At 33.2% G+C, this 14541-nt stretch overlaps 1 protein-coding gene and 1 pseudogene across 1 annotated transcript; one reads left to right on the top strand and one right to left on the bottom strand.

Annotated features, from left to right (window-relative positions):
* The first annotated feature begins 200 nt into the window (after nucleotides 1-200).
* On the top strand, nucleotides 201-2753 carry LOC142633372 (25.3 kDa vesicle transport protein SEC22-1-like; annotated as a pseudogene).
* Nucleotides 2754-3467: 714 nt separating this feature from the next.
* LOC142633371 (DNA N(6)-methyladenine demethylase ALKBH1C-like) lies at nucleotides 3468-8922 on the bottom strand. Its single transcript, XM_075807599.1, has 4 exons — nucleotides 8620-8922; nucleotides 7438-7613; nucleotides 3988-4962; nucleotides 3468-3791 (listed from the first exon to the last, which is right to left on the bottom strand). Exons 2-4 carry the CDS (start codon nucleotides 7531-7533, stop codon nucleotides 3516-3518), a joined length of 1347 nt encoding a protein of 448 aa, XP_075663714.1. The 5' UTR covers nucleotides 7534-7613; nucleotides 8620-8922; the 3' UTR covers nucleotides 3468-3515.
* Nucleotides 8923-14541: the final 5619 nt, after the last annotated feature.

The following is a 14541-nucleotide window of genomic DNA, read 5'->3' on the forward strand; positions in this document are numbered from 1 at the left end:
GAAAAAGAAAAAAAAGAGTTGGATGAGAATTGGATAGGTTACATTATGACAATATATCACGGCTGTGTAAGTTGTACCTTCTGAGAATAATAAAGTTATTTCCAAATTGGCATTCCAAGGTACAATACCATAAAGCGCGCACTCTCTCATTTTTTTGGTTCTTCAAAACCAAACCCCTCTATCATAGCCAAATTGTCTCGGTCAGATTCTGAGCATTGTCATCACCGTCCCTCAGATCCTTCACATCAAAAGCAAAGTCCAAATGATATAAACCAGGTATGTCCATTACATATAAAAAAAAAAACACACACACACACACAGTATAAACTATGTCTTTGTTATTTATTTGAATTTCCAGATGGGAATGGCATTTTTTTTTCAACAAATTGTTCATTTTGGTTTAATGGGTATTTTTAAAAATGAATAATGATATGATTTTGGTGGCTCATATGGCTTGGTTTGGTGCCTTGTGATATAGATCATTGGAGATCTTGATTCAGATGGGGAATGCTTGTCATATTGTATTATCACAATTGAATTCATGGCATGTGATGAAGAAGAAGAATTGGATCATTTTGGTGATCTCTTATGTGTTTTTAGTGAATATAAAAAATGGGTTTTTAACAAATGCCTCTCTAATGCCTATCACAATGAAATATGTCAATATTGTAAGAACCAAATCATGGGTCTTTTTTTTTTAATGGGAGATTGGTCATTTGGATTCTGAGAGTAACATTTGAAGAGGTGAGTTGTCAAGATGTGACCTTGCTTATTAACTCATTGTGATCCATTAGAGTTAAGAGGAACTATAGATGGTGTTACCATGACAGATATGGTTATGGACTCTGCATGTTAAACTTAAATGGCAGTAGTTGTTCATGCATGACTGAGAGAGATAAAGTAGCTGTTAGATTATGTGAATTTAGTGGATTGTTATGGTACTAAGTTGAGTTATTTGTTAATTTGTATATCAGTTTCTTATTTGCGTAGGATTGTTGTCTTCATAATCTCCTGGTTTTGGGATAATGGCTAACATATTTGAGTCATTTTTGAATAGCTGAAAAGGTCTAAGCTAAAGATGGTGAAGCTAACTTTGATTGCCCATGTAACTGATGGTCTTCCACTAGCAGAGGGTCTGGATGATGGCCGTGATTTAAAAGACGCTGAATTCTACAAACAGCAAGTCAAGGCTTTGTTTAAAAACCTATCAAGAGGTCAGAATGAGGCTTCAAGGATGTTAATTGAAACTGGCCCTTAAATTTTCCAGTATCCTTGTGAGATTTTTCATGTGTGTGTGTGTGTGTGTGTGTGTGTATTTTCCCAGTATAACTTATGAGCGATAGAAACTACAGTATTATTTCTGGTACAATCTGGAGTATGCAATCTCTTTATAGTTTAGAGAGTATTCAAACACAATGTGAAACCCAACTTGATTCAATCAAGCCAAAAATTTATTGCAATTAAATTTGGGGTTGGCTTCAAGCACAATGTGAAATTATGGAGATTTTATGAGACTTTTAGATGATTGTGAGATATTGAGTTCCTTGTAGGCGTTGCCGTCTAGTTAAAATTGTTCTATTATATTTAACAGATGCAAGATTTGATGGGGATAGCAGCTTCAGTTTATAAATTAAGCTGTCTTTTTCAACATGTCTTTATGCTGAAGTACCCTACTTTGCATAAAAGAGACTCAGTTAGAGTTTGTTTCTTTTTACATAAGTTGGACATCTGATCTTCTTTTCTATATGCTCTGTTAAAATAATAATTGTGTCTGAATGTGGAACAATCTTAATGGTACCTTGACGGAAGTTCTTAGTTATATTATCGAAGGACGCGTTTGTTACTTGACAATGTGTGACCGTGCTTATCCTAAGAAACTTGCCTTTCAATACCTTGAAAACCTCAAGAACGAATTTGAGCATGTTAATGGGGCTCAAATTGAAACTGCTGCCAGACCTTATACCTTCATCAAATTTGGTATTTCTAGTTTTTTCTTCATGATTCTATTTTTTTACTTCCTATTCTTACAGCATTCTTGTTGGTGTTTCTTTCGATGAGTTTAATCCTACTTTTTATGTTTAAAAGACACATTCATACAGAAAACCAAGAAACTGTATCAGGACACCCGTACCCAGCGGAATATTGCAAAGTTGAATGATGAACTCTATGAAGTCCACCAAATAATGACTTGCAATGTTCAGGAAGTTCTTGGTGTTGGTGAAAAGTTGGACCATAAGATATTCCTTTTTATTTTCAGAAATACTTAAATTTAATTATGTTATTTTGTTCTGATGTTTGTTTGAAGCTATGCAACATAATCTATTCGCAAATTTTAAATAATGTATGAAATGCTTAAGATCTTGCATTGTTGCATTTAATAAGAAATTTCTCTTTGGTCACCCTGGTGGGTTTATTTCACAGGTCTGCACAGCTTGTGTGCGCACACACACATAGGGCACCCCAAAAAGAACATTCAATGTCTTAGGATACTTGTAGTTGTATGTGTGTGCTTGGAAATGCATGTATGTTGCTTTGTTGATATGTGGTTGAGTTTAGTCTTGAAAGAAGCTATTATAGATACATTCACCATTGTTGAAATAATGCTTGAGTGCAATCGGTACCTATCCACTCGTAAAGGTACCTCCACTTTGCTGTACCAGAATCCGCACGCTGGCATGAGGAGTGTCAAGAACAAAGCCAGGCTTGCTTTAAAGTTCTGGCAAGATGGATTTTGTGGGTTTGCTAGCTATTATCAAAATTGTGTGTTTACTATTGTCTCTAAAGAAACAGTTATTGGCATATTTGCGCTTGGTTGAAACACTTGTTGAATGTGAAGTTATGTTTGTGACATCAAACTGTATGTTGTTAACACAAAATTATAGTTGCATAACTCGCTTGTAGGTCACAGCTGTGTGTCTGGAGGTCACATATTTGCGCTTGATTGAAACACTTGTCGAATGTGAAGTTATGTTTGTGACATCAAATTATATGGTGTTAACACAAAATTATAGTTTCATAACTCTCTTGTAGGTCACATCCCCCCCCCCCCCCTTCTCTCCGCCCTGCTCCGCCCCTCTCTGTGTGTGAAGGTCACATATTTCTGTTTATCTAGATTTTTCTAAAAAGAAATCAGAAGAATTAATTTGTAACTTTATTTCTTAGACTAGTAATAAATCCAAAGCCTCCCCGCTTCCCCTTCTCTCTCCATCTGTCACGCTAATGAGTGCCTTTATTTTTTTCCTTATTAAAGAATTTGTCTTGAATATTACAAGTAATATAATCTCTTTCATATTTCAATTTTGCAGAGTTCAGTGAAATGTCAAGTTGGTTAACATCAGAACCTCGTATATATGCTGATAATGCAAGAGACTTAAATTGACAGGTTAGTTTGATTATTCAGAATCTCATATATCTACATAGACGGTTATTACATCAACAAAACTATCATGTACCTCTCTGCTTCAAGAAACTTTCTTAAATCACTTCGAGGGAGTTCCAAATATATACCAAGGTTTTCAATACTGTCTGAAAGTAAGATTCAACCGGCCAGGCCGGAGTTTTGTTTCTTCAAGCAAGGACTTTGGTGCACTGTTTGGGTGAATGGCTGTAACACCGTGAAAAATATGCCTAGATTTTCCACCAAATATAAGAACATCTCCGGATTCCAACACAACCTTCTCTGCCTTGTCAACATCCCTCTGATCACCATATAAGAAGTCTGCCTTGTCACCAATGGAAAAAGAGACCACAGGTAAACCTTTAGCAAGACTTTCTTGGCTTTCATCGCGATCCTGCATGGAATTGTAGTCATTAGCTGTCATAGAAACTTCACAAAGCCATAGTTAACAAGGAATCTAGAGAAACAAGTGAGGTGCAAGTTATGGATGAATAATTCATGAAAAAGAAAACATAATCAAGGAAGGAAGAATTTCCAAGAATAGAAATTGCAAAGAAATTGGTAAGTCAGATTATACGGGGAAGGCACACCTGATGGAGACCAAGTCGACCATTTTCAGAGTAAAAATTTACAAGACAAATGTTTGGTGACATCCAGGGAAGTATGCTTTCTACATTGCTTGATTTGGAATTTTCCTGAATAAGGGAATGGGAATCTTCAATTGATTTTTTGACCAACTGATAGAATTCAGCAGGTATAGTGGGTGGTTTAGCCTCATCAACTGGACAGTGATCTCCATAGTTACCTGTCTCAGGGTCCCAATTTTTACCGAGGCACATCATCTTCAATCGCAGTTTTGCTCCATCACGGTAACCTGGTTGGTAGAAACCTCCAGGACCCAGACCAAGGTCTCGGCATTTTTTTACTATTTTGACCTGATCACTGAATGATATGTAACTCTTTAGAAGGACCATCCCAGCCCTCAACACAATTCCATTTTGCCCCTCCAAGGAGGACTTGATTTCATTCCGCCTTTCTCTATTCTGTACAAGTAAAGGAGGTTTCAGCGTAACAGTTTTCTCAGAGTGCTCGGAATTCTCTAAATTTTTATGGCCTGCAGAACTTTTTGGATCCTTGCTTGAAGAAGGCTCATATTTTTTAGCAGATACAGAGAGGACCTGAGTCTCAACTTGGACAGAAATTTTCAACTTGAATTCCATGTTCACCTCCAAACTGGCTCCTTTGTCGGAAGGACCTGCTCGGTTCGGGAGATCATCCTGTAATGTTATGCTATCAGCAGTCCCCACACTTAAGATTTTCCCACTCTGAATTCTGCCTGCACTCTCTGGTGAATTTATTCCTTGTTGAGACCTCACTATACTAGCAAAACCATCTTTGCCACCATGTGAATGCCACTCCTGCCGGTTTTTGCTACCTAATTTGGGTTTATACTCGGAGTTCTTTGGAACACTACCCAGTGACCTTTGCTGTGAATTATTCCTTTTGCCTATGGAGGATCCATCCTCACCACCAACAGTCCTCTCAGCAAGTCTGTCTGCTCCAACCTGTAGTTCGTATTATACAAAAAATAAAACAAACCCAAGGTTAATCAAAACCAATTACTCAAACTCAAATTCCATAAACACTCATAAAATCAAGCGAAAAATAATGGAAAGAGAATGCAACCTGTAGTTCGTAAAATACAGTAAATAAAACATACCCCAAGGGCCAAGTTTAATCAAAACCAATTACTCAAACTCAAATCCCATAAACACTCGTAAAATCAATTGATAAATAATGGAAAGAGAATACAAACTGGACAATGAATTTGCTTCAAGCATGTATTCTCGGTCCTTAATTTCAAGCAACTTCAAACAATGACCAGCAGCCGTAACCCCGCCCCCCAAAATGACAACAATACCAGACAGCTGAGGAATTGAGGTGTTATCCAAGATGTAAACAAAACTATCAAATTCACCATTAAGTAAATAAAATGAGTGTAACATTTCTCAATCTTCCTTAATACCAAATTTCTGTACGTATATATATAAACTGGATAACACCTGGAATTTCTGTTGGATTTAGCATATATAAACATTCAAAACTTATGCAGTCACGCGAAAGCAGTAAAAAATAACATAGATCATATCACATTTGTAATGATATTATCCCTATCATGCCATGTAAATTGTGTAATCCAATCATTACACCATCATAATTACATAAATTCCAAAATTTTGACACATAACACAATAATTACACAATCATAACCAACTTTTCTTACATATTCAACTTGGGTCTTTTTCAAATCTTTCAGAATATTCCTTTAAACTAATACAACAATAACAAAAACCCATATCTTAAATTTGCAACTTTTTACATATATATATATATATATATATATATATATATATGTCACACTCCCATTAAAAAAAAAAAAAAAAAAAAAAAAACCAATAACTGTACATTTCCCATAAATCATAACACCTTCAACAAAAAGAGAAATCACAGATTCTACAAAGACTATCTTTTTTTTTTTTCTTTTTTTTGAGGAGAAGACTATCTCTTTCATAGAATAAAAAATAATGGGAAAAAGGGTCTTTTTTAACCCAATTGGCTCCGGTGCTCTTAGTTTTGCCATGGCCAGTTCCATGACGAATGTTTGTTTTGGTGGTTGTGATTATTTGCTTTTATTGAGCACAGAATGGAGGTGGATGAATCAATGAAACTGAAAGTTCGGGACTTTTTGAGTGATTGATGATCTTTGATGATGATGATGATGATGATGAACACAGACTCTGCTCTGGGTTGGCTGAGTTTTTGGGCTTCTGTTTGTAAGAGAGAGGGAGAGGGAGAGAGAGAGAGAGAGAGAGAGAGTCAGTCACAGAGAGAAAGGGCCTCTTTGGATGAGTGAGTTTTTGGATCATATCACTCAGTTTTCATAAATGAGTTCTCAAAACATGTGGGTTCCACAAACAATTTTGTGCTTGGCTTAGTTTTCAATACTTGTTTCCATCACTCAAAATTCAAAATTTTAAATTAGAGTGATGGAAACAAGAAACAGCAAATGGGTGTTTTCAAAAACTGAGAACTGAGTTATGAATTTTGAAAACTGAAATATAAAAACTGAGTTATCTCTAAACCAAACGGGCCCTAAAGTTTTGTTTTTGAAAATTCAAAGAGAGTAAAGTAGAGGATGGTGTTATATAACTTGAAGCAGAAGGAAAAGGAAAGGAAGAAGGTGAAGGGTCTTAAACCCTTTTGTCTTCTCCAGACTGAGGGGCTAAGAATCTAATAAATAAGGGATTTAAAAAAAAAATTAATGCGAAAATAAGGGATGTTTTGAACAAGTAAATCCTTTCTGTCCAGCTTAAAATTCTAAGCTTTTAAGGGAATATTATTTATATGTATTTTTATATAAAAAAAACTTCAAATAAAATATTAAAATTTGATTTATGAAATAAAGCAAATCAAATAATGGAGCATTCTACAGTAGAAACTGTAGAATGACCCATCAAATTATAAGGTGTTATTAAGAAAGTTATGAAAATGTATTTATTAATTTTTAAAATTGGAAATAGATTTAAGGATAATTTAAAAATAAAATATTAGGCAAACGAAAAGTTGGAATACGGAAGTAGTATCCCCTTTTTTTTTTTCAACATTTCTTCCTTATTTTTTCATTACTCAAATGTAGGGTTGAAGCATCTTTATAAAAAAAATTTAAAAAAACGTTAAGGATAAAGCTTTTTCAATATAGCGTCAAAGTACTTTTTTGTTACAAGCAAAGTGTAGTCCTTTACAAAACTCTCTGTGAAAAGTGATAGTAAGGATTCTCTAAAAGTTTATGTTACCATGCATATGGTTAGACATAATTCATGATGATACAATACATTGTGACTTAACAAAATTTACTCAATGCTTCTAACAAAAAATAAAATAAAAAATTTACTCAATACAATGCCATCGAAAAAACTATATATATATATATATATATATATATAAAAGAGATCAAGACTCTCTTGTAACTTAATTGCTACCTCTTGAATGCCACCATGTGAATGCCACTCCTGCCTGTTTTTGCTACCAAATTTGAGTTTATACTCGAAGTGCTTTGGAACACTACCATGTGACATTTGCTGCGAATTATTCCAATTGCCTAAGAAGGATCCATCCTCACCACCAACAGTCTCCAAAGCGAGTCTATCTATCTAATCTGTAGTTCGTATGATACAATAAATAAGACAAGCCCAAGGTTAATCAAAACCAATTTCTCAAACTCAGATCCCATAAACACTCATAAAATCAAGCAATAAATAATGGAAAGAGAATACGACCTGTAGTTCGTACAATAAATAAATAAACCCCAAGTTTAATCAAAACCAATTACTCAAACTCAACTCCCATAAATACTCATAAAATCAATTGATAAATAATGGAAGTAAAATACAAAGAGGATAATCAATTTGCTTCAAGCATATATTCTCAGTACAGCAACTTCAAACAATGACCAACACCCGAAACCCCGACCCCCAAAATGACAACACTACCATACAGCTTAGGAATTGAGTTTTTGTCCAAGATGGAAACAAAAATATCAAATTCACCAAAAGTTAATAAAATGAGTGTAATATTCCTCAATCTTCCTTAATAACAAATTTCTGTGTGTACATATTTAAATTGGATAACACACAACCTGGAATTTCTGTAGGATTTATCACATATAGACATTAAAAACTTACGCAGTAACGCGAATGCTGTAACACAAAACATATATCATGTATAACATTTGTAATGAAATTCTCATATTATGCCAAATAAAAATTGTGTAATCCAATCAGTACACAATCATAGTTACATAAATTCCAGAATGTTCACACATTACACAATCATGACCAAATTTTCTTACTTACTAAATCCACACCATCCTTTTCAATTCAAATATTCAACTTGGGTCTTTTGCAAATCTTTCACAATATTCCTTAAACTAATCCAACAATGACAAAAACCCATATCTCAAATTTGCAACTTTTAACACAAACATGTCACATGTCACATTTCACATCATAATCAAAATATTAACCACTAACTGTACATTTCCCATATATCAAACACCTTCAACAAAATGAGAAATCACAAATTCTACAAAGACTGCATTTTTTCCATGCTAAAATTCTACAATAAGAAAAAAAAAAATGGGATAGAGGATGTGGTAAAATTACAGGGCTGTGACAATGCACTGAATCACCGGTCTCCTTTTGAACCAACTTGGCTCCGGTGCTCCTGGCTCTGCCACGGCCAGTTCCACGACGCATGTTTGTTTTGGTGGGGTTGCTTTTATTGGGCGCAGAATGAAGGTGGATGAATCAATGAAAGGGAAAGTTTGAGACTTTTTGAGTGTTTGATGATCTTTGATGATGATGATGAATGCAAACTCTGCTCTGGGTTGGCTGAGATTTTGTGTTTGTGTGTGTGTGTGTGAGAGAGAGAGAGAGAGAGTGTGTCAGTCATAGATAGCAAAGTTTTGTTTTTGAAAATTCACAGAGAGTAAAGTAGAGGATGGTATAATATAACTTGAAGGAGAAGGAAAGGAAAGGAAGAAGGTGAAGTGTTTTAAAACTTTTTGTCTCCACTAAAACAAGGGCTAAGAATAAGAATCTAAATAAATAAGGGATGTGAAGTTCGAACAAGAAATCTATTGTCCTCTTGGCATTGCACAACTTCTTGTAGAATTAGATGCTCAGGTTATTGTTAACCTCGTTTTAAGCTAAAACACCCTCTAACAGCTTGTATTCCCCCTCTTCTCAACGACTGCAGTTGCCTGGGGCAGTTTCATCGGTTCAAGGTCAACAATATCTTTAGGGAGGCAAAGAAGCGTACTGACGAACCTTGTTAGAGCTCGCTGCTCCCTTGCTGGGAATTTTGTTGTTTTAGATTTGTCGCCTGCTGATGTATTATTTAATACTAACACGTAACTTCATGCAAATGCATAGATGCATTTAAAATTAAATAAAATTTTTATTATAAAAATATAAATAATTAGTTAAATTAATTTTTTTTAAAAGCATGTAACATATGCATTCATGCATACATATATATATATATATATTTAAAATTAAACACAATTTCTATCATAATTAGTCACATATTAAAATTTTTATCTAAATTTAATACTATTTATGATCATTTTTTTTCTAATTTTTAATAAGATAAAACGTGTTGTGATTGTTGTTATGTGGTGATTTTTATTTTATTTATTTTTTGAGAAACATGTATAGATTTTTATTGAGTATATGTGATTTTTTTTTATAGTTTATTAATATTAGATTCTTAGTATTTTGCACTCATTAACTTACTTGACACAAAGATTAAAAACTTAAGTAGACACATGGCACAAGCTTAAGTGGATAATTATGGTATAGTTCCCACATATATTTAGACACATGGCGCAAAATTGAATTATAATTTCAAATTCTAATTTAATTTTCTCTAAACTTTACCTATTAATATATATATAGATGACTTATAAATTTGAAATTTTTTTTTTAGTTATAGGATTATGTTTTTATGATTTATTATATTAGACTTCTTGTTTTCTACACTAAATTAACTAATTTGGCACAAAAATTTAAAATTTAGATTTGATGGGACACATAGCGCAAAATTAAACTTTAATTGAAATTTAATTTTTACACTAAATTAACTCACTTGACACAAAATTTTAAAATTTAGATTAGATGTGATACATGATGCAAAATTATACTCTAATTAAACTTCAATTTGAAATTTAATTAGATTTTCTCTCTACTTTACCTATTATTATATATATAAATTTTAAGTTCAGATGCTGCTGGTATGTACTCCTTAAGGCTTTCAGCCGTTACTTCGTCTTTTATGGCTAGTTAGTTTAATGCATCGTTCCTTTAACCAAAATAAATATATATATATATATATATATATATATATATATATATATTCTTGCTTAAATTTTTAAGGAAATAATATTATTTATGTTTTTTTTTTAAATGGAAGTTAAATAGTATTATTTAAAATGAACAATTATGAGTTTTCAAAAATTCAAAACTCCAATAAAATATTAAGAATTGATTTTTTTTTTTTTTTAAAAAAAAAATCAAATAATGGAGCATTCTACAATAGAGTAACCCATCAGCTTATAATATTTTGATAGACATGAGGTGCTATTAAGAAAGTTATGAAAATTTATTTATTGATTTATAAAATAAGACAAACATTTAGGGATAAAATAAAAGGATCTGGCTAATGTATGCCTTTAGTGTTGGGCTTTATGGAGCCCTTTTTTTTTAGAAAAAATTTTGTGAAGCCTAACTATATTTGATCTGAATTATGACACAATCTGATATAAAAAGTGTTACGGTTTTTAATGAGCCAAGTTAGAGCGCTCATAGACAACCCTCCATGGGGGTCTGTTTTTAGCCCATTGTAAATTCTGTGCGCAAGATTGAAAAACTATTGTTTTGAAAATTAGACTTTTGTGTATTGTTTTGAGAAAAAAAAAACGAAAGCACCATTTTGGTTCCTATATTTTGAGGTCATAATTAATTTAGTTCTTACATTTTAGTAGTAGTCAATTTGGTCCATACTATTTCTAACTTGCAATCAATTTGGTTGTTGCCGTTAACTCACCAACGGAAAATGTTTACATAGCAAACAATGTGCATAATTGGCATATGTGATACTGACATGGAAGATAAAATAATAAAAACATCATATAATAAATATTTTAAATGTTACCTCTGTATTTTTCTAATTTTAATATGCCATCATAATTTTAATAATAGAGATATATCATAGCCAATTTCCAGAGATCCTTTAGCAATGCACAACATCAGCTTGCTTGTCTCGGCAACCTCAGATCCCTTTGGCTATTCAAATGCAATCGTTTGAAAAATGTCTTTTCATTGTCCACAGCGAGAGGTTTGGTTGGATTTGTCCCCATCAAAGCCACTGGATTGTACTCAACACAAAGACACCAACCTGAAATGAGAGTGTCTTCTTCATTTGGGCTTTTTTTTTCCTTTTATTTTTTGGTTTCTGAGAAAGTTTGCTTGGGGAATTTGTTGAATTTTTTGTGCTCTAAAATTTCAATTTCCTATTGGTTATTTCTATTCCACGTGTTTCTCAATTGTATAGAGGTGAGATGTTGTGGAATGTATTTAAGAATTCAAGGATTTAAGATAGAAAAATTAAGGTGATTTTGTGTTTGGTTGCCATGAAAATCAAAGAAAATCTGGGATTTCTAATTTTATTTTCCATCTCTAAAATTTGTGAAATTATTATTTTTTTTTCAAAATAAATGCTTATTTGACATTTTAAAATATTTATTAAACAGTATTATTATTATTTTATTTTCTACATCAGTATTACATGTGCCAACTATGCACACCGTTTACCACGTAAACATTTTCCATTAGTGAGTTAAAGGTCAAGACCAAATTGACTACAAGTTGAAAATAGCAGGGATCAAATTGACTATTACTAAAATGTAGGGACCAAATTGACTATGACCCTAAAATTTAGGAACCAAAATGGAGTTTTCACCAACAAAAAAAATTGTACTACTGAATCTTGTATTTTCCCTGTGAATAGTAAAATTCTTACAACTCCGTGGACATAGCCAAATTGCTAGACCACGTAAATCTTTGACTTGTGTGATCGTTTTCTTTGGTGCATATTTTTCTTCTTCTTCTATTTTTTGCATCTCATATATCTGGGAATGTTATGTATATTTCCTACATTTAGAGCATCTATTAATCATCTATTTTATAAAACCTTTTATGAAAAATTGAAAAAAAATGTAAAAAAGGTTAGTCATTTTTGAGTAATGCTACAACCACAAACTGTTTTACAACTTTTTTACAATATGTTAATATAGCTAACCTCTTATTAGTTTTCATTTATATCTATCATTAATATCAATTTTTCATTTACCAATAATCACTCACCATATCAGCAGTTTGTAAAATATTTTGTAAATGACAAAATTTAGGTACAGTACCTTAGGTGCAGTACCTTAGCTACCCCACTTAAATTTCAGCCACATGTATTTACTTAAATACTGAACAAACGGCGTCAACTTAAAAGAAAACACTTCTATCCACCTTTATTTCCCCTGCTCAAACCACTCTGTGACACTCTTTCTTGTAATCAAGCTAATCCACCATCCCACCACCCAATACATCCACCAAAACCTCATCAACGTTATCATCATCACCACTCAAATCAACAATGCTAAAGACCATATGGACCATAATTGATTTTGCAAACCTGGAGTGCGTTGGATCTGATTTGTGACAAGAGGGAGTCAATTTCACTAAAGGGTCATGGAGGCCGATGGGTTTCGACTTAGTTCCAGAAGAAAGGGAAGGTGTAGATGAAGAAGATAAGGATGGAGAGTCCGACCCATGAAGAAGATGAGGATAAAGAAGTAAGGAGCTTGACTCTCCTATCCGGCCACCAGCCTAACCCATGTTTTGCATTGCAGCCTACGATCTAGTTAGAGGCACCAAGTCCATGGCCATGGCCAAGCCCATCGCTTCCGCTGTCAAGATGATCCATACCAAGTCTCTCATCACAACAATCTCACTTGCATGGAAAATTACAATCTCTGCCGGTGAGGGAGTAAGGGAGGAGGAGAAGGGGTGTAGGTTGTGATGGTGGTAGAGGAGGTGCGTGGAATTGCCTCCTGAACCTGGCCATCACCATTGTTGCATTTTTCTTTCTTTCTCTTATTTCCACAGAAAGGGATATGGGATTGTGAAGTTTGTGAAAGATAGATTTTTTTGTTTCTTTTGGGAGAGTAGGACTATTGAAGGGTTGTGAATTTTACAGAAAGTCAATTTCTTCTTGTGAGTTGTGAGATTAAAGATTTCTCAAATTGAGGTGATGGGATTTTCTTGCTTCTAAATGGGTTTTGATTCTTTTGATACAGGGGGAAAAAAGGGAAAGAGCTATAAGTTGTAATGCCGTTTGTTTAGTATTTAAGTAAATACATGTGGCTGAAATTTAAGTAGGGAACCTAAGGTACTGCACCTAAAATACTGTACCTAAGTTTTGTCCTTTTGTAAAATAGTTTGTATCTTTAGCATTATTCATCCTTTTTTTATTTCACATAAAAAATTTCTTGAAATAGTTTACTAACATGTAATCTAAAGGTATACATTAGTAAAACCCAAAATGAAATACTAGGAAAAATGGCAAACTAAATGGTGTGGAGCATGAAGCAGTAATGTATCTTTTCTTTTTTCTTTTTTTAACTTTTCTTCCTTATTTTTCTTTACTCAGGTTAAAGCTTTTTCAGAATTGTGTCAAAGTATTTTTGTTAAATACAAATGTTATCCTTTATAGAACTCTATTCGAAACGTGATAGTAAAGATTCTCTAAAAGTTTATGCTACCATATGGTCTAACATAATCAATGATGATAACACATCGTGACTTAATAAAATTTACTCAATGTAACACAATCAAAAATTACAAAAGTGTATTCCCTTATCTCATCTCCCTTCCCCTATATATGTGTGTGTGTGTGTGCGCGCGCGTGCGTGTGTTTCTCAAAAAAAAAAAAAAAATTACATAAGTGAATATATAACCTACACATAAGAGGTTAAGAGCCTTTTATAACTTAACTAATACCTTACCTTTTTGGCGTTTTCAATGGAGCCGTCTGGAATTCAAAATCCCACATCCTCGTTGTATTTGTTGAATCTATCAAAAAAATAAAACAAACAAAAATCCTTACCGATATGGGACTAATCCTAATAATCTTGCTAACACAATAAAAAAAAATCATTGATATACTTCTCCATCATATTAAACTAACCCAAGAGGTGCCAAAAGCCATGCTAATAATCTTGCTAACACAATGAAAAGAGTCATTGATTTATTTCTCTATCATATTAAACTAATCTAAGAGATGTTGTGGGTTCTAGTTAGATTAATTGGTAAAGTTTCTGATAGTTGAATAAGAAATTTGGGGTTTAATTCCCGCCTACATTAAGAAGTAATAACTGATTGGTGTTCCGGTCTGATGATAAAGAGCTATCATTAGAAGTGGATGTCATAAGTTAAAACCCTCTCAAAAAAAAAAAAAAAAAAAACCTAAGA

The sequence above is a fragment of the Castanea sativa genome, chromosome 5 (genome assembly GCF_040712315.1).
Source record: "Castanea sativa cultivar Marrone di Chiusa Pesio chromosome 5, ASM4071231v1".
Taxonomy (NCBI): domain Eukaryota; kingdom Viridiplantae; phylum Streptophyta; class Magnoliopsida; order Fagales; family Fagaceae; genus Castanea; species Castanea sativa.

Bases quoted from the DNA above. Each gene is read 5' to 3' on its own strand.
- LOC142633371 (XM_075807599.1), bottom strand. From the start codon at position 7,533: ATGTCACATGGTAGTGTTCCAAAGCACTTCGAGTATAAACTCAAATTT. The intron at 4,963-7,437 runs GTAGCAATTAAG...TACGAACTACAG, and splicing joins CACATGGTGGCATTCAAGAG to GTTGGAGCAGACAGACTTGC. The intron at 3,792-3,987 runs GTGTGCCTTCCC...AATTCCATGCAG, and splicing joins GTCGACTTGGTCTCCATCAG to GATCGCGATGAAAGCCAAGA.